Here is a 20,273-nt window from a genome sequence, read left to right as displayed (position 1 = left end):
ACCCTCTTCATCATCTTCCAAGTTGTTGCGATGGAGAGATGAAAAAACAGGAAAAGAGAAGAAAAAGAGGGTATTATGTTCTTTTTCACCGGGGCCATAAGTTGCGAACCTAAACTACGATCTACCAATAATTTCAAAAATAAAGTGCATATTTTTATCATTTATGTTAGATATATTATGGTCGAGCTACATGAGAACCCTCTTCTTCCTCGTCTTCTCTCTGTCTGTTGAGCGATGGTGGGGATGAGAAAACAGAAAAAAGGGAAGAAGAAGAGGGTATTTTGTTCTTTTTCTTCATAAAACGCCGTAAGTTGCGGAAACGAACTTCAACCACCATCCCCCAATAATTTAAAAAATAGTGTATTTTTTTATCATTTATGCCAGAGATATTATGGTCAAGTTACATGAGAAATAGTATTTTGTCATTTTCAAATGAGATGTGGGTACGTTGTTTATTTTCTATTTATCATTTATGCCAGAGATATTAGGGTCGAGTTACATGAGAAATAGGATTTTGACATATTCAGATGAGATGTGGGTGCTTCGATAATTTTCTATGAGTTAGTGAAACCTTAGTGAGATGAAATCCCAACGACTACAATTTGGAGATGATTCTAGACCTTTGATCAATCATGGCGAAAAACACATCCTAAAGATACTTCGAGGTTTTGATGTTTACAGTCCTCTATCTTGCAAGATCTTCTCATCCTGATGATGCTTACCTCCTAACGTTCCCTCTACGCAGTTACACGCACATCTTGGATCAGAATGTCATCTACAACGTTGTGACCCACAATTTGTAGACATTCTTGGTGAATATAGCCTTGTTTTTTTTCTTCTTCTTCTTGCCAATGCCTACGAATTGGAGGGTTGGAATCACCCATCAGGTGTGGATCTTGCTTTATGCCCCTGCCATTGCAAGGTCTAGGAAACAAATGGGTTGGATCAATGAGCAACTTTGGCCCCTTTTTTTTTACTTCTGCTCGGTCATAGTTTTCCTAGTGCATCCATCTTATAAGAACCCATGACATAAATGTCTAAATTTCTTTAATTTGGAGAGTTTGCTCACATATATGGTGAATGGGTCGAGATAGTCTTGTTTCCAGGCATTGGAGTCCACAACTTCCATTCCTATCTTTCCAAAAGAAATTTTAATTATCATAACAAGAAGTGTTGAGCTTTTGAAAGGGATTATAGAGATAAAGTAAGAGTGCCTTTACCATTCATAAAACATGAGAGGGTCAAGATATCTATAAAGCTAACTTCCAAGAAAACTAATTATCTAATAAAACTTGTTACCCCACGTTTCTCTTTTAGTATACTTTACTATCAACAACCTTCCTATAATAATAAGATAAGGGAAGTGATATATCCACTCCTTTTGATCAAAAGGAGTGGATATATCACTTCTCATAAGATAAATAAGTGGTAAAATGAGATCATTTTCTAGCAAACAAACACATAGACACGTTATGGTGATTGGTTGTTGTTATTCGTGGGTCACAATGGCCTTGAAAGTTGAAACCATAGTTGGAAGTTTCCTCTCTGTCTTTGATTGAATTCAGCTTGAACCCTAAACCCCCAAACCATTTATATTCTCTCTTTTATCCATTTACATTGAGAAGTAGGAAGAATATTTTCTTCTTCTTGTTGTTATAGTCTTAAAGAGCCATGGAAGGGAAACAGGGAGTGGTGGAAATATCAAAGAGCTTGCCTCCTCCGAACCCAATAACCCAGATTCAGACCAAGTTCAAGGTCTTGGAGAATGGGTTCCGAATGTGGTTAGCCAAGCAGCCCTTGGCTGTAGAGGCGGCGGTGGTGACCGCCACCAGCGCGGCTCAGGGCGCGGCCATCGGAGCCTTTATGGGCACCCTTACCCCTGACCTTTCCTCTTCTTTCCCCCCACCTCCCCCACAGGCTGGCCTTAATCCTCAAGCCATGGCTTCCCTCAAGCAAGCACAGGTGACTTCTTTATTGAAACTTTTTATCTTTTTTTAAAATTTTTTTTTGCTTGTATGGGGATTTCAGGACATGGGTTATTCTTGGTTTGTCCGAAGATGCAGAAAAAAGCACAAAAAATAACATTAAAAAGTTAATTTATTAGTTATTTGACTTGGTTTTTTTGTTATCTTTTGCCTCTCTGTTTCCTCCTTTTTATCAGTTACTGAAACTTTTATCTTTTTTTTTGTTTTTTTTTGTTTTTGTTTTTGCTGCTCGTATGGGAATTTGAGGACATGGGTTACTCTTGGTTTGTGCATTTATCTCCGAATCTGAAGGAAAAAAGAAGAAGCAAAAATAACAATAAAAAGTTAAATTTTCAGTTATTCGATGTGGGTTGTTTGTATTACCCTTTTAATCATGTAAATGCAGAGAATAACTTTTTATTTCCTTTTCTTTTTGTCTTTTGATGGTTCGAATTAATGGGGTTTGTGGTTCAATGTGGCTGGGTTCTGGTCCTTCTGGATATTCAAGCAGCCCTCTCTATTTAGGATGTGGGGTGCTTTCATGACGAATTTAAATTTTCTGTTGCTGATAGTGAAGTTCGAGGGCAGAGGGTCTTTTAATTTCTTATCATTAGCTAGTTTAGTGTGCATCTTGGACAAATGAGGGTAATGCAGATGGGAGACCTATGTGTGATTCAACTGAAGTCTGTGGATACCACTTACCAGTATTGAGTTTCATATTATTTTGTAGTGGCTTCATTAATTTGCATGAATAATCGCTAGTGTGGGATGTTCGGGGCAGGTTGGGATCACAGATTCTAGTATGGCATAAGCAAATGCATTACTTATTGCGATTTGGATCGTCAAGAGTGAGTGTGCATGTGTGGTGGGTGGGGGGATGGGGATGGAAGGGGATTCTAATAATGCCATTTCATGCGATTGTAGAAAACTTGCGAGACCTTCGCATTTGGTGAGTTTAGAGGAGATTACATCTTCGACATTTCTTTTCATCATATTCCGAGATATACAAATGATATTGCAGATGACTTGGATTGTAGAGATATTATTTCTATATGAAAACTTCTGCCTATGTTGTAATATGCTTCTAGAGTGCAAATGCTATAGCTGATACTTTGGTGACAGACTAGCCGACCACATGGAGAGGGAACTTCACATAGGGGATTCCTCTCTCCTTTTATTGCTGAGTGTTTTTTTAAGTGCATGATATTTTTTGTAATTTGTTAATTTTTTAGTGTCTGACATGATATTGTAGAGCCGATCCCAACTAGTTTGGGACAAAGGCTTAGTTGAGTTGAGTTGAGTTGTAGACTTGATATTGTAGCTTTTGACGTGGGGGGCTTGTACTCTTCTTATCAATAAATTCTTTACTGTTAACTTTCAAGAAGAATAAATTCTTTACTGTTATCTTTCAAGAAGTATATATTCATTGTGCTACCATTTGTACATCTGAGTATCATTACATATTCTAATTACAGGCTCTTGCTGGCGGCCCCTTGGTGCAAGCCCGCAACTTTGCTGTCATGACTGGTGTAAATGCAGGGATATCCTGTGTCATGAAGAGAATAAGAGGAGTGGACGATGTCCAGACTAGGTAGATGACTCCTAATTCTTCTATGATATATTTTCTCTTCCATTCAACTTGTTTACTCTTTTTTTTGGGTACCTAAGTTGGTTTAGGAAGGTCAAATTGATTACGTAGAAGAGCTACGTCCCGTACTTCTTTAACATAAAGAGGCGTTCATTGCCACTTGGCCTTTAGAGCAGTGTGCATTAAACACAATGCACAATGCTAACTAAAGCTTATGTAAATGAATGAAAAAACAAAAAAAACAATAGGCTAACTAAAATCTTCAATGGAGGCATATACCACCTGAACATGAGACAACAATCGACATAAAAAACGCTACCTTATAGTGAAAGTCTTTAATGAGAATAAAGATCTTCAATGGAGGCCTATAGTGCCAGAACATGTGATCAATGCCAAAATGGAGAGGCGGATCAGCTGGCTCGTTCATGTGTTGAGACAAGTCTTTGGATATGTTTGATCTCCATCCCCCTTGAGGGTCTTGATTTATTTTCTGTTTTTGTTTGGGCGTAGTTCTTGACCATATTTGTTCATGACATTTTGTCCAGGTCTATGACTGAAGTTACAGAGCTTGAAAACGATACAACTTACACCCAACTTGAAAAGCATGTCAAATGCCAGAATAAACTGCGAAGCCTGCTCATAACCCATATCAGAGCTCAATCCTTCGTAGTTCCTCATCATAATGTCCGAAATATAATAACACAAACATGTCAAAACAGTTTACATGGAAAGGACTATAGTGCATGCTTATAGGTTGATGTTCTCATTAGCTACTCCCAGCAACGTAGGAGAATTAATATTTTTTTATTCTAAATTTCATAGAAAGTTCATTAAAACTTCGTAAACAAATTCATTTTTAAATAATTTTCTATCTATTTTGGTTGTTCAACCCCAGAAATTAATAACCGGGAAATGATGGGAAAATGAGTTGCTCCTTGAGCAGTCATTTTCTATGTGGGTCCTTTTCCATTAAAAAATTGGTAGAGAAGAAAGCTTGGCGTGCCAAATGTCCTGCAAATAGAGGAGAACTCTCACTGTCTGTTTCAATTTCATGAATGTTGCAAAGTGATCATTAAAAAAAAAATTTGAATACTGCAAGGTGGAAATGACATCAAAAGGGAGTCTCATGGTCTACATTTTTCTGCATACACTTTGGTGCCATTTTCCCATTGGAAAATATTTTTTCATATGAAAAACTATGTGAAATGTTGCATGATTGCCTCTAGAAGGGTCACATTTGGATGATTACTATTGGATATGTGTTGAGTTGATTGATTATTAAGTATTCGATTAACATAGTCTTATGTTGCGCTACAGAAAGTAAATTTTGGTGTCCATAATGGGTTGAAACACCCACTAAAGGCTGTGTATTGAGTCCATATCTTATATTGGAAAGCACATCGACATGTAATAAGTTGACCATTTGGTTTTGGGTGCTTAATCCTGTCCTTACCAGAGGTAGCAGGAAGCAGCATCTGCGGGTAAACTGGAGTAGCAAAAAAATTATTGTGGGACCCGAGGTGTCACAAGATTACATAGATGGAGATGCATCATAATTATAAAATCTATGCAATAATAAAATGCCTATTGCCTTGACATCTCACCCGTGATTCAGTTTGCAGTCCATGACATGTTCAGTTCCATCTTTGGAGAAGACAATCTTATGCCTCTATTCGATTGAACAAAAAATCAAGAAAATTTAACCATCATTTTTTTTTGAATGGTATAAAATTTAACCATCATTACACATTCCATTGGATAGTGTCAGAACCACAGATGGCATGTCTAGTGAGTTTCCAATTACAATAGGACTGCACCAAGGATCAGCTCTAAGCCCTTATCTTTTTACCCTAGTTATGGATGAGCTTACGGAGGGTATCCAGGATGAGGTGCCATGGTGTATATTATTTGCAGATGACATAGTATTAATCGACGAAACCAAAGTAGGACTAAATGCTAAGTTAGAGTGATGGCGAACTACTTTGGAATCCAAAGGTTTTAGACTGAGTAGGACTAAGACAGAATATATGGAATGCAACTTTAGTAATGTAAACAGGCGGAATGAGGATGTAGTAAATATGAGTGATGGCGAACTACTTTGGAATCCAAAGGTTTTAGACTGAGTAGGACTAAGACAGAATATATGGAATGCAACTTTAGTAATGTAAACAGGCGGAATGAGGATGTAGTAAATATGACTTGACAGGAGGTACCTAAGAGGGACATCTTCAATTCTACGAAACCAAAGTAGGACTAAATGCTAGGACTAAATGGAATCCAAAGGTATTAATCGACGAAACCAAAGTAGGACTAAATGCTAATTTAGAGTGATGGCGAACTACTTTGGAATCCAAAGGTTTTAGACTGAGTAGGACTAAGACAGAATATATGGAATGCAACTTTAGTAATGTAAACAGGCGGAATGAGGATGTAGTAAATATGACTTGACAGGAGGTACCTAAGAGGGACATCTTCAATTCTACATAAGGAGGGAGAGATTGAAGAGGATGTTAACCATAGAATAAGAGCAGGTTGGTTGAAGTGGAAGCTTGCCTCAGGAGTCTGTGCGACCGTAAAATCCCTACCAAGTTGAAGGAAAAGTTTTATAAGACAGCAGCCATGCTGTACGGCTCAGAATGTTGGGCCACCAAGAAGCAGCATGTGTATAAGATGAGTGTAGCGAAGATTCGAATGCTTAGATGGATGTGCAGCCACACAAGGTTAGATAGAATTAAAAAAGAAGACATTCATAAAAAGGTGGGGGTGGCACCAATTGAGGAGAAGATGAGAGAGCACCGCTTAAGATGGTTTGGACATATCCAACGTAGGCTTTTGTATGCTCCAGTGAGAAGAGGCGACTTGTGCCAAATTGATGGAGTAAAAGGAGGTAGGGGCAGACCGAAAACAACTTGGGTAGAAATAGTGAGGAAAGACTTGATAGCTAGGAACATAACAGAGAACATGACCTTGGATAGGATAGAATGGAAGAAAATGATCCACGTAGAAGAACACAACTAGAGCCAGGATTAGAGCCAGATAGATTCCTTTCACATTCTTCATGAATTTTTTCTAAAGGATTCATTAGCCTACCCCAACTAGTTTGGGACAAAAGCTTTGTTGCGTTGTGTTGAGTTGAGTTGAGTTGAAATTTCACATTCCATTGGATACACTTCCTGCCATAGCTGGCTCAAAAATATCTGACAGGAATTATCTTGTATTTGTCTCGTGATCAGAAAGAAATATATGACTCTACATCGATAGACCAAACATAATTATATGCCAGCTGAGGCTCCTCCATCTGTAACTTGGACACGGCTTGTGTCAGTGGTGGACACGGTATGGAATGTCCAGCACTGCAATTTAAGATACTTGAAATAATGAAATCTGGCTGGTACTTTAATTTTTAAACAATCACAAATCTCATATTTTGAATAGAGTTGCTAGGAAGCATCTCCTCGGCAGATACTTTCAAACTATCACAATTCTCATATTTAGAAAAGACTCGCTAGGAAGAACCCCCTGGTTTAGGGAAGTTCCTCTTATTGTATGTGTCTAACAACGCAAGTAACTCTTTATTTATGTCTAAAATAGCCGTCTTTTCTCCAAAAAAAGAAGAAGAAGACAAAAGTACCTCTATTTTGGTATACATGGCAATGCAGGATGAGGGCTTGAGATAACCCTAAACCAATTGGTTCTTGGTACCATTATTATTTAGAATACTAAATCATCAATAGCAAGGAGAAAAAGACATTTACAAAAATGCCTGGGGAGATTTCTAATAGAAAACCTCAGCTGCATTAGATGTGTAAACACGTGTTTCCTTGTTAATAGTTTACCATGGCCTCTTCTACTTAAAACTAAGGATAAATCTACAGGGCAACCTAGAGCCATGTCCAACCGTGTGAAGATGCATATCCTTGCCAATATTTTACTTGCTAAAGAAAACCCAAACCTATATCATTGTTGAATTTTATTCCTTTAATGTGCGCAAGGACTAGGTCACCTGGTTTTGGAGGGCCTACTTGTTGGGTTCAGCCATTTGAGTTGGAGAAGCATCTCCATGTGTACTATTCATCTTCTTTCATAGGTTTGGAGTCCAATTCCCTTGAGACCGGACTTAATAAATATGAAGTTTATGTAATTTTATTTCATTTAATTAATTATTATCTACGGCTCTTGTCAATATATGTGTGTGCATATATGTGCGTATAAAGTCTACTTTGAAGTTACCAAGTATTTTGATGCGACACGACCCACTTGAAGAATCCTGCGTTGCTTTCAATTATATGAGACATTTTAGATTAGGTTTTATTTATGTTTTAGCTGGGTTATAATTCATTTTTATGGGCATTTTATTATCCTAGGTGTGGGGGCTGCCCCTTAGTTATCGATTCTGTTTTGCTCGCAGTTTCGTTTCTGTCAATGGAAACGTTTCGGTGTTTTGGTCACTTCAGAATTTCATTTTGGAAAAGACGCTACAACCGAAGACATTTTTTTAATAGTTAAATTTTTTTTTTAAAATCTAAGAAAATGGAAAAATGATAGAAAAATATGAGAAATTATTATATGAACCAAGTTTAACAAACAGACACATTTTATTCCATAAACATTAAATTTATTCCAATACATCAATACCATGAAAGAAAATTAATAAGGTTTAGATGGGTTTACGTAGAATAATTTAGTGGGTTCATATAGGGTTTTTCATGTTTGGGGAGAAAAAAAGGATGAAAAATACCCTTTAAAAGGCTAAAACTAAGGGTAAACCTAAAACCAAAAGAGTCGTTAAGAGGCGAAACTGTAATTTTTTCTGAAAAAATGAGTGTTTTGACTGAAACTCGAACGAAATGGAACGAAATTATAGCCGAAACGGAACAGAAGGTGTTCGTTTTTCAGACCAGAACGAAACGCCTCGGCCAAGAAATTGATAACTTAGAGCTGCCCATATCACTTAGGTCTCAAACATCACTATCACTTAAGTGACAAGAATAAAAAAATACAGACTTACTATTTTTAGTAAAGATGGACATACTATTTTAGTAAGTAAGTACAGACTTACTATTTTTAGTAAATACGAATATTGGCAAAGGTCCTTTTGACCCTCCTTATAAAAGCTAAAGGAGGAGAGCCCTAGAGATGAGTTTTGAAGATTTGGATTTGGAGTCCCATATTTTTCCTTTTCTCCTCGAACGGCAGGGGGCTGTTTCAGAGCCCTAGGGGCTGATCGCAGTGGCCAATCTTTCCCCACACTTTCCTTTTATTCTTTGACGACCATATATTCTTCCCTTGGCTGTCGGTTGCTATCCCTGCATCTGTGGTGCAGCTTAAAGCTCAACGCCTCAACCAATCCTCTCTAAACCCTCCTTTTATTACCCATCTGTTAAAATAGCCATTTCATCCCACCGTCCATCACTCTTTCTTCTATTTATCCATCTTCTTCCACCCTTGAGTATCCCTGCTGATTTTCTGGGGTTGCTGCGCTGGTTTCTCAGTCCTCATTGCCTATATTGCAGCACATCATCTTACATCTGCTGGTCTTCACTGTCACTGCTGCTTAAACGCAAATCCCACCATATCTCCCTACTTTGGTAAACGTTAGAGGTGGTTGATGCAGCCCTTGTGCAGATCGGGTTTCCGCTACTTCTCAACCGTATCTTGGGCCTCCTTATAGCTAGATTTGATGTTGATACATGTGTCACACTGTGAGATTGTAGAAAGTTTATTTAGTTTATTTGACTTTCTGTCCATTGCTATAAAACGTTTTTATTTGGACGTGACTAATTATTTGCATGCATTGTTTGTGAATGAACTTGTACTCGTGGATCAACCTATCCTTATTCACCACGAGTATTTTTTTATTCCAAAATAAAAATAAAAATACTCGTGGTGAATTGTCTTTAAGGCTAATGTTGCATGTGAAAACCCTAGTAAGCGTGGGATCAATCCGAATGTTTAATCTGATTTGGAATTGAGAACACTTTCCTTACTTGGATATTAGTTACTTTGCTCCTAAAGTTATCCAAGGAAACTCGCAAATCCTTGGTTTGCCCCAAAGTATTATCAAAGCCAAGTTTGTACCAAAGTGGTATCAGATCTAGATTTGCATCAAATTGGTATCAGAGCCAAAATTGCCCCATATTTCTAGTAGTTTAGAATTTATATAAAATAAAAATTTGTCAACTTAAGTCCTTAGTTATTATTATATTCATATAATCGCTTCATCACATTATCATTGCAGTATGGTGGCAGCTTTTGGTTCTGGAGCAATGTTTTCACTAGTCAGTGGCATGGGAGGGCCAAATCAGGCAGCCAATGTTGTCACATCAGGAGTTTTCTTTGCACTTGTTCAAGGTGGAATTTTCAAGGTCAGCATTGAGCAGTCGCATTCACCAGTTTCTAATAATTTAATTGGTTACATGTTTTTTATTTCATTTAATTCTCGATTATTAGCCATGGCATTGAATTCCACCTGCTTTTTTTTTGACTGGTTAAACTCCACTTGCTTATTCTCACTCACTGCATTAGCATACAAGCTTAATGAAGGTTTTCTTCCTTTTCTGATACTGGCTTTTTATAGAAATTCTGTGATCTTGATAATTTGTTACATGCTGCCTGTTGTTTGGATACTGGATGCCGGCTGAATACGCGAGTCTGCATATCACTTGCCCTGATGTAATTTCATAATGATGAATGAAGGAACTGAGTTTTTGACTCTACATCTTTTTTGTCTATCTTCCTTCTTCCCTACGTAATATTCTTAGTAAATTATAGCTATGCTTTACTTGATATCAGAGCAGGATGATCGAGATTGAAAGGATCCTTGTTCCAGTATGTTTTGTAGGGTAAGGTGATCAAGTGTAGAAATTACGATGGTGGTGTCACTAAGTTTGAATATCTTTGAGTTGGTCCCCTTAACGATCCTCAACTAGTATCTTGTGGCCTTTTCATTTAAACACAGGTCAATCAAAACCATTCATTTATTAACATTCTATTCAAGCACAGCCAAGCAAAAGAGGGTCACTGACATGTGGCAAACTGACCTCAACCAGCATTACATGTTTTAGGCTCATAACAAGCAGAATGCCACATGCTGGAAATGACAATCAACAATAATTGCATTAACTCTTAGTTCAGAAAGCTTCAATTTGAGTAGTCTTTTGTTTTTTATAAAAACTGCCAAGCAAGCATGTCATTCGGTTTCTCTTCATTCTGTCAGTTAATTAACGTCTCCGTGGAATTGCTCAGAGGTGGTACAAAGAGCTAGCGAGGGACCTGATTTTCCTGAGAGGATTCGGTCACTTCACTTCCATTGTAGCCTGATTTCATTCCCTAAAACGACACTAATCTTGCTCCAGAAAGTGGAGTTTCAACACAAGAATGTCACTTTGAAATAAGGTGATGCAGATAGTAGGCCAATAAGTGGGATATTTGGGTTGGGTTTAGGGAGTTCGGGTAGAATTTCTGGTCAGCAGATTTTGTGGAATTCTAGGGCGATTCGCGGCTCGAAATTCGGAGACTTGGAGACTTCGCTCTGATACCAAATTTGATGTAGGACCGGGAAGGGAAATAGAAGGAAGGGGAGAAAAAGAGAAGAAGAGTAGAGGAAGAAGAGAATAGAAGAAGAATAGGAGAAGAAGAAGAAGAAATTAAGGGAAAAGAGGAGGAATAGAGGAACGAGAAGAAACCTGTAGAGGGGAGAAGCCAATCAATCTTTATTCATCCAAAAGTTGTAATTCCTAATACAATGAGGCCTATATATATATAGGCAATGGAACTAAAATTCCATGGAAAGTAAATAAAGCCCTAAATCTAAATAACATGGAAAATAAAATCCTAGAAACTAAATAGCATGTAAATAAGAATCTTTGAAACTAAATAACATGGAAATAAATCATAATGGGTAAATATGCCACTTATTGGCCTACTATCTGTATCATAAAAGCTGTAGCATGGCTAAGTATCCCTAAAATTCTTCTCTTCTACTTCTATTTCTCTTCTACTTCTCTTCTTCTTCCTCTTTCTTCTTCTTCTTCTATTTCTCTTCTCTACCCTACATCATAAGGAGGATGAGGATCAAATTCAACTAACAGAAATGAAATTGATGGAGATTAACTAACAAGCATGCCCAACAGTTCCGTGAGAATAACTTCCAATTTTCTGCTAGCACTCAATTTCTTCAAAAACAACAGTCCAGATCTGAAATTGTAGCTCATACATGTCAGATCTGGATCTTCTTGTTATTTCTCTATGTAATCAGTCCAGATCGGCAATTTTGAGGATTTTTCTTGCCAAATTTGACCAAGAAGTGATGTGTTATTTACCAGCTACAAAATTGCACTTACAGAAGGTGGGAATTCGTGCTGAAATCATGGCCAACACATTGAGAATACGCCATTTCCAGCAACTTTTGCAATCTCGAGCAAGCTTGCCATTTGATCCTTTTATTTAGATGTTCTTCAATGGATTGGATGATTTCTTCAGGAAGAAAGTCCTCCTTGCAAAAGTGGGAAAAAATCCCTCCAAATTCTCCAAATGGAGATCTACTTCCCAATTTTAAATTAAAAAATCGAGTCTTAAGTACAAATGAAGGGAAAGTGGCTATTTATAGCCCATTACATTTGCAAAAATGACCTAGCTACCCGTAGCAACTCAAAATGATAAAAAGACAAGGATAAATGAGAAAAAAACCAAATTACCCCCACTTATGTAAAAGACCCTAAGGACATGAAAACTAATGAAATAACCAAGCTACCCAACATCATTAGCACTAATGAAAACATATAACACCTATGCTAATGAGCAAATCAATTGCCAGTGTAAAGACTCCCACGGGATGCTCCTGCATCAATCCTCCTCCATAAAAATAAGGTATTTATCTCTGATTCCATTTGGGTGTCTCACCTTTCTCTTCTTTTCTTATTCTCCATTCCTTGTTTCACATTTTATTCTTTCTGATCCAAGAAAAATTTTATTCTAAAATATCTCATTTATTTCTTCCAATCGTTTTCTTATATTATCTTTCCATCAAGATCTTCCACAAACCCATCTCACAAATTCTTTTTAGGGTTTTCCTTGTGCTCTCATCGTTTTTTCTCTTCCTCCCTCTTTTCCATTTGCTAAAAGTGTAACTCGGATGAGGTGCACATTAGCAATTCACATAAGTCATTTTTACCTCTTAAAACAAGGCCCACCTTTTCATTTAAAATAGGTGCAAGTTATAACGCAATTAAAAGAAAGAGGTACTTATTGGCAGCAAAATCTTGAATTTCTCAAAACACAACCCTTTGCTCCCTGAAACCCACGAAATTCAAAAGGCCAAATCCTCTCTTTGCACTTTGATTCTCCATTTCAACCCCGCGCATCCTTGGGATTGATTTATATTTTCACTTTATTTTTGTTACTTCTTTCTTCCTATCTATCCTCTTTCTCTTCATGGTAATCCTTTTTCCTATGATTTCTTTTTCATCCTCCTCTTTCCGTTTCCACGATCAATTTATTCCATGATAACTTTCTTTTGTGGAAGGGACAAATTATCCTAATCATATATTCATATGTGCCCCCATACTTCTTGATCACCTTGAAGGGATCGCCTTGGTTCTTGATGAGTTTGTGAAACTGGGGAGGATACACTTTCCCTTGTGGTCATTATAGACACCAGATATTGTGCCAATGCATGTGACTCTTATACTCTTGGGACGTCCTTGGATCTACGACCAAGACATATATCATAGCGGGCACGCAAATTTCCATAGCTTCATGCACAAGGGAAAGTGTATCCTTCTGGCTCTTATGCACCATGAGACTCTTAAGAGACACGCTAAGATAAATCCTAAAGCTCCAGCCAAGAGAGCTTTGCACTTGCTCATCAAGAAGCAGTTTGAGGTAGAAAGCAAGGAGAGAGCAAATTCCTATAGCTTCATGCATAAGGGAAAGCGTATCCATCTGGTTCCATGTCCCCTGAGACTCTTAAGAGTCATGCTTAGATAAATCCTAAGGCTCCATCCAATAGAGCTTTGCACTTGCTCGTCAAGAAGCAATTTGACTATTTGAGGTAGAAAGCAAGGAGACCGACCTTGTATATGCCGTTGTGAAGAAAGAGTGTATCCAGCCTCTAGATGACCACCAGTAGATGTGCCACCTGAAGTTGAAGAAGTCTTTATTGACTTCTCTGATGTGATTCCCGAGGAGCTCTCATGCAACTTGCCTCCAATGCCAGACATCCCACATGATATTGACCTTGACCTTGCTCCAGGGTCACAACTACCATTTCTACCGGCCTATTGAATGGATCCATCAGAACACACAATTAAAACGTCAAGTTGACGAGCTCTTGAGGAAAGGCTTTATACGTGAAAGTCTAAGTCTGTGTGCCGTTCTAGCATTGCTTACTCCTAAGAACGACGACAACTGGAGGATGTGCATTGACAACCGAACAATCATAACGATAATTATCAAGTTCGGATTCCCCATCTCACGACTTGATGACATGCTCTACTTGATGTCGAGATCGATCTTCTTTACAAAGATCGACCTCAGACGTGGTTACCACCATTTTCGGATTAGACTTGGTGCTGAGTGGAAAACACCCTTCAAAACGAAATACGAACTCTACGAGTGGTTGCTAATGGACCTTCGGCCTTTCCATTACCCTATTACTTTCATAAAGATTTTGACCTAGGTACTCCAACCCATAGTTATCGAAAACTTCCTAGTTGGATGGGAAGTTTGCTTCCCCAGAAACTTGCTTCGGAAGCTAAGTTCTTCTCGCTTCCCAAATTTATGGGAAGCACGCTTCCCAGACGCTTTCTAAGCGTTCTCTCTTAATTAAGAGTATGCTTCCTATACAGGTGATTATTTCTTCCTAAAAGAATATTTTCTCCTTTTGAAAATGTTTAAAGAGTGTATTTTAAAAAAAATGTATTTAAAAATTGAAAACTCCTCTTAAGTTTCAAATTAAAATTATGTGGATCTTTTTTCAAAAACCTAAATACTAAACATACATGAATAAAACATTTGAAACTATAAATTCTTAAAACTTGTAATTCTATTAGTCATGGACTCTTCTTTTCTACTTGTAATCCTTGCCAATATTTACCCTTCCTCTCTAACCTAATACAATGCTACTCTTTTTATGTATTTTTTGTTCATTTCCAATAAAGCTTATTACATGCTTATTGTTGACTTTCAATGACGGTTTTCACGCATTTTCTCTTTACTTTCTTTAGAGCTTTTCGCTTCCCGCATTGTGGCAATACGGATCCAAGTATCCTCCTCCTTGATCCTGGTAGTTTCAAAGTATCATTACATTTTCCATAACCAATTATCTATCTCTTTAGTATCCCTAGTGCCCTTGTAAGGTTTTGGTTCAAGAGTTCTTACCATGGGGGCATGATTCACAGTTAGGTTTCCCCTCGCCATAATGTGCTTCCACACGACATTATCACCACGCATTTCCTCGACTTGGACCTGGATAATAGCAACTGTGTCCATGGTAGATGTTTCAAACACTTCCTTCTCCTTAACTTGCTCACCAACACATTGAATGAGCATGCTAAGGACCTCATCCTTGAGTTTCTCAAAGTCCCCCCTTTTCTCCTTGATGGAGGTCTCCATATGTGTGAACTGGTCCTCTATGGCAGCCACAAAGTCCACAAACCTCCTCCTCTTTTGCTTGAGATGAGCATCGTGCCCCACATCTACTTGACCCACGTCCAAGCCTATAGAAGTCATAGCATTCTTGTGTTGCAACGGTCACAACCCTTGTAACCTTGGCTATGATACCACTTGTCATGGGCCTAGCAATTCCGTTAGCTAAAGTTGTGCGACTTTTGCACTTAGCACCCCAATGCTTAGCACAAGTCAGCCTTCTACCTAACTAGTGCAACACTTAGACTAACATCACACCCACAAAGTTTAGAAAGAGAGCTTCCATTAGTTGAAGAATGCTTACAACTTTCTATGGTTATCCACAGATGAGGGGCTCTCCCCCTTTTATAGGCCAGAAGGGAACTTTCTAGACCCCTTCCGCACACACCTTTTTGTAGAGTATGCTAAGATTATTCTAAATATATTCTTTACAAAATATCTAACCCTATTCTAGAATATTTAAATGCCTATATTTCTAGGGTTTTCTACTCTTCTACAAGGTTCTAGAAGGTTTTAGAATTCTCTACATAATTCTAGAGATGTCTAGAAAGTTATGTAATCTTCTACATAATTCTAGAGATGACTACAAGGTTTTAGAATCTTCTACATAATTTTAGAGATGTCTACAAGGTTCTAGACTTCAACATGCTTGTCTTGAGCCTCCTATTGGCCTATAAAAGGAGATGTGTTGAGCCAAATAGTCATCCTGTGATACTATGCTTATATGTGAAAGCCATGTGGAGTCAAAACATTAAAGTAACATGAAATGGTGCTGAAATTGTGACACAAATATTAATAGATTCACACGCAAGAGTTGCAGCTTGCATGAATGTCTACTTGGTATGGATCTCCTTTTAAAGCAACATCCGTTCATTCTTCAGAATTTATTGAATTGCCACACTCTTCTTCATTGCCTGCTCTCCTCTGTAGCCAAGCTTTATCACCCATAGTCTTCAAAATGGCTGTTGGACCTGTGTCCATTGCTGGATGCTAAGTGTAAACAATTTGACATCATTTAGTTGGCCCATGTAATCTTGCATTCAAAATTTCAAATGTTGCATAGAATCTGGTGCAAGTGCAAGATTTACGAAGTGCAAAACCCAAAACTTGAAGAATTGATCAAAAGATCACCATAGGGCAAAACCCAAAGCCCATCAAAGAATATTTGTAACAATTCATTAGCCCCTTAAGGTCCATTCTCAAATACCTCATTTAATCCTAACCATTGTCTTTGAATAAATTTTATTCCTTCAATCAACCAAAATAAACAGTACTTTCTATTTTAAGACCACCCTCGCCCAAAGAAAAGAAGAATCTGATGTTGCGGGTAAACTACAAAAACCATTGTTGCTTCCACAACATAAATTGCTACCTTTTCTCTAATTGGAAACTTCCCAAAATTGTCGTATAATTTACTTTCAAAACTTTCCTGAACTTTAAGCACATTCGAAGGCTTTCAGGTGATTTTTTTTTCTCATAGCCTGTTGAGCTCAAAAGCTGTGCAAAATCTCAAGTCGTCTTTCTATCAGTATCCTCTTTACATTATTTACCACTTTTAGAGGACTTCTGGAAGACGAAAATTCGTACTTTCTATTTTCTTACCATTAAAAAAAAAAAAAAACTTTCCTGAACTCTATTGTATACCAGATCATACAATTTATGGGTTCAAAAAGGTTCTGTTGTTGTCCAAAGGGGGAAAAAAATCCTTTACTCTAGGCTTAAGTTGCCAATAAAACATGAAGACATGTATATCATATCTTAGAAACTTCCCTCTTTGGAAAGTTTCCAATTTCTGCCCAAAACATATGATCCATGGTTTGCCTTGATATGGTCACCCGAACGTAACTCATTCAGAAGTTGAATAAAATTCATTGAAGAGCATCATAAATCATAACTACCCTGCATGTCAATTTAATGATGAATGAGTTCCTATAGAACCCAGTATTGACACCATAATGACATCGTCAACATTGTCCTTGGGGTCCACTTTTTTTTTTATCGATGGATCCTTTTCTTCTCCAGAATTTTCTTGCTCAGTTGACAGTTGTGGGCATCATTCATGTACTTTACTTGCATCAAATACTTGCAAAAAGAGCCTGCTGTGGCCACTCCTCAAATGGCTCTTAACTGGAAATGCTCAACATCACATAATAACATTATCTGGGTAGAACTCAAATATACATGTGATGGTTCACCGATACATGGTGTAATGTGCACAGATATTTAGTCATGTGCATAAATTCATATCCATTGTATCCCGCTGATATCTGGAAATCCAGATTTGTCAAGGAGTAAGGATGGTTATGTATCTTTCAATAAAAAAGGATGGTTATGTAATTTTATCATACAGTGGTGTTCCATTTATTTGTTTTTATAATTGCATCTTTATAACTTTTGGCTCACGTATTCCCTCGCTTGTTAGGCCAAGAGGATCTAAGGTAGTGGGTCTTTTTCTTGACTGAACAAGACTTGAAAGAAAACATAAATTTGTATTAGTGATTAAGTCATGCAAGAATGTTTGTTTTAAAAATATGAACACACACATATCCTGCAAAAGCCTCACATTAGACTCTCATTAAATTTAAAATGTTAACTATATCTGTAGGGTGTTTCTTTTTCTGGACGGAGTTCCAACTAATATGAAGCTCCCTGGCCCTGTTTCTTTTACACACTTAATCATTTTTTGCATGTATGTCCTATCTTTCTACTTTTGGGCACCTCAGATATTTTAGCAGCTGCAATTTTCAACAATAGGCACATTTTATCTTGACACTAAGATCATATCCGTAAATTCTCAATGTAGAACTTAAGAGTGGTGTTGGCATCCATGGAAATTTTGTTACTTGCAAAGGCTATCCGCCAACGTTCCTCTTATAAGCTTGGAGCCCCTCTTTCTTTTATAATCTGAGCTATTGCTCTCAGATTCTTTTATGATTTCAATATGAAGATCGAGTATCTTTTGGGTTTCACAGCTAGGTCAAAAGTTCTCTCAGCCACCGGAAGAAGACATGTTCTATGCCAGAACAAGATGCATGTTGACAAGCCTTGGCCTTCAAAACTATGAAAAGAACTTCAAGAAAGGGCTACTGACTGACACTACTTTACCACTGCTCACAGATAGGCAAGTGAAACTCTTTTTGTTCGTTTACTATGTAACATAATCCGAGTTCTTTACCGGTCAGAAAGACAAGGCAAAACTGAGATCTTTTATTTGCCTAATATCTTTCAGTGCTCTGAGAGATGTAAAAATCCCACCTGGGCCTAGGCTTCTCATTCTTGATCACATCCAAAGGTGGGCACGCATCTTATTTATGTTGCATTGTTACTCCTCCTTTATCTGTTGCCCTTCTAATTCTTGTTGCCTGTTCTGCATCCTCAGGGACCCAGAGCTGACGAAAGAAAGGCGATGAAAAGTTGTTGTTTCTGTTCTTGCTTATCTTGTTCGCATCCGGGTTTGTTGCATATTAACTATTGCTTTATATTGAGAAATCTTGAGCATTTTATCTAATTGTTCACAAACTAAAACTCCACCATAAAGCCTGGATGGGAACAATTCAAATCTTCTCTTTAGCTTCGTACTTTGAATCTCTTTTTCAGTAGTTCCTATTGCTTTAAGTAAATAGTTCAGCCTAAAAAAATTACATACTTCAGTATATGTAGTTGAAAAGAAAAGAGGAAATATATCTTAGAAAACATAGTTTCTCTCAACTCTTGGACTAGTGGAACTTTGCATTTGACCTCCTTGAGGCCATATACAAAGTATAGAAATGTCGGGTCGGTTGAGCCTTCTTTGCACTATGCGAATACCTGGGTCGATATCATCATGCATTCTCTCTCCTGCGAAACTGAAAATTTTAAATACAAAATTTATAAATTGCGTTATCGTAAATCTGGATTTAATAGAAACCAGACCCTTCAAGTGAAATGCTTTCAATTGAAGGTCTTTTAGCATTGAAAGCAGGTTAGTCTTACACTCAATGTTCTTCTTGAGACAGTCCTGTTTCTCTGAAAATTTTGATGTAGTGCTTGACGTATAACAAGAACTGCTGCTTGTCAAAAAGGGGTTGCTCCTGAATGGAATTCCCTACACTTCAGGTCAAACACTTCTAATGAATCCTTACACAACAACAAAATAAGCAGGGTTCGGAAAATCATTGACTTCACTAATAGAAATGAGTTGGTAGACCTTCCAACGGGGGACAAGTGCTAAACTTAGTTTCGGAAACAGTGTGACCGGTTTTGGTGTGTTTGGATAGTTTCCTGGTATGGAGAGAGTGGGGGGGCTTATTTTCATGGAACGATTAAGCATATCCTTCCTAGAACTATTTCAGATTACTCTCTCATTAGTTTAGAGACATACGGTGTGGTGATGAGTCTGGGGGCCGTTTAGATTTGTGAACTTATGCTTGGAGGTTCCTAGTTTTGGGAATCTTCTTGACAGTTGGTGGTCCGAAGTAGAAGAGGTTGGCAATGGGGAGAAGAAATACTCGTGGAAGCTCAGAGAGTTGAAAAGGAAGATACTAGAGGGGAAAGCCCACCATTTTGGTAGTGTGGTCCACAAAAACAAGAGAGCGTATTGGACAATGTTGTAGAGGATCAGCCCTTTTTGAGAATGCATGGGAAAGAAGAGTTAGGTTTAGAAGAAGAGTATGAGGAGGTGACTAACCATTCAAAAAAAGAAAAAGTAAGAGAAGGTGACTAAGTGCTAGGAAATAACATGGAAGCAAAGATCCAAAGCCTTGTGGCTCGAGGAGTGTGATATAAGTACGGCCTTTTTCAAGGTCTTATTTGTTCTTCACATGTTTCTAAAATCGTGATAGCACTAAATATGTACGGCCAGTAACTAAGCGGACAAAAGAGGCGAAAAAAAGCTCCCTCCCTAGGGCTTCCGCCTAGGTAGGGAGGCGGTCCCTCTCTCTCTCTCTCTCTCTCTCTCTCTCTCTGGAATCTCTGCCTCTCGTCTCTCCCATTGCTGCTTTTTTAGTTTCTCCCTCTATTTCTTGTCTCTCACATTGTTGACAAAGGATGAGGTGTGGAGGCCAGATCTGAGCATGGCTCTTCCGTGGTGGCTAGAT

The 20,273-nt window shown here is 37.9% G+C and overlaps 1 protein-coding gene across 1 annotated transcript; it reads left to right on the top strand.

The window, feature by feature from the left end:
• The first annotated feature begins 1,462 nt into the window (after positions 1–1,462).
• Positions 1,463–18,776, top strand: LOC143889706 (chloroplastic import inner membrane translocase subunit HP30-2-like). The gene is made up of 6 exons (XM_077394007.1): positions 1,463–1,962; positions 3,440–3,555; positions 9,791–9,917; positions 18,171–18,319; positions 18,428–18,490; positions 18,578–18,776. The coding sequence occupies exons 1-6, from the start codon at positions 1,672–1,674 to the stop codon at positions 18,606–18,608; spliced, it is 777 nt and encodes a 258-aa protein (XP_077250122.1). The 5' UTR covers positions 1,463–1,671; the 3' UTR covers positions 18,609–18,776.
• Positions 18,777–20,273: the final 1,497 nt, after the last annotated feature.

This window comes from Tasmannia lanceolata, unplaced genomic scaffold (genome assembly GCF_043159265.1).
Source record: "Tasmannia lanceolata isolate RefF3 unplaced genomic scaffold, GAP_Taslan_0.1 ptg000013l, whole genome shotgun sequence".
Classification (NCBI taxonomy): Eukaryota; Viridiplantae; Streptophyta; class Magnoliopsida; order Canellales; family Winteraceae; genus Tasmannia; species Tasmannia lanceolata.
This window is presented reverse-complemented; position numbering and strand designations above follow the sequence as displayed.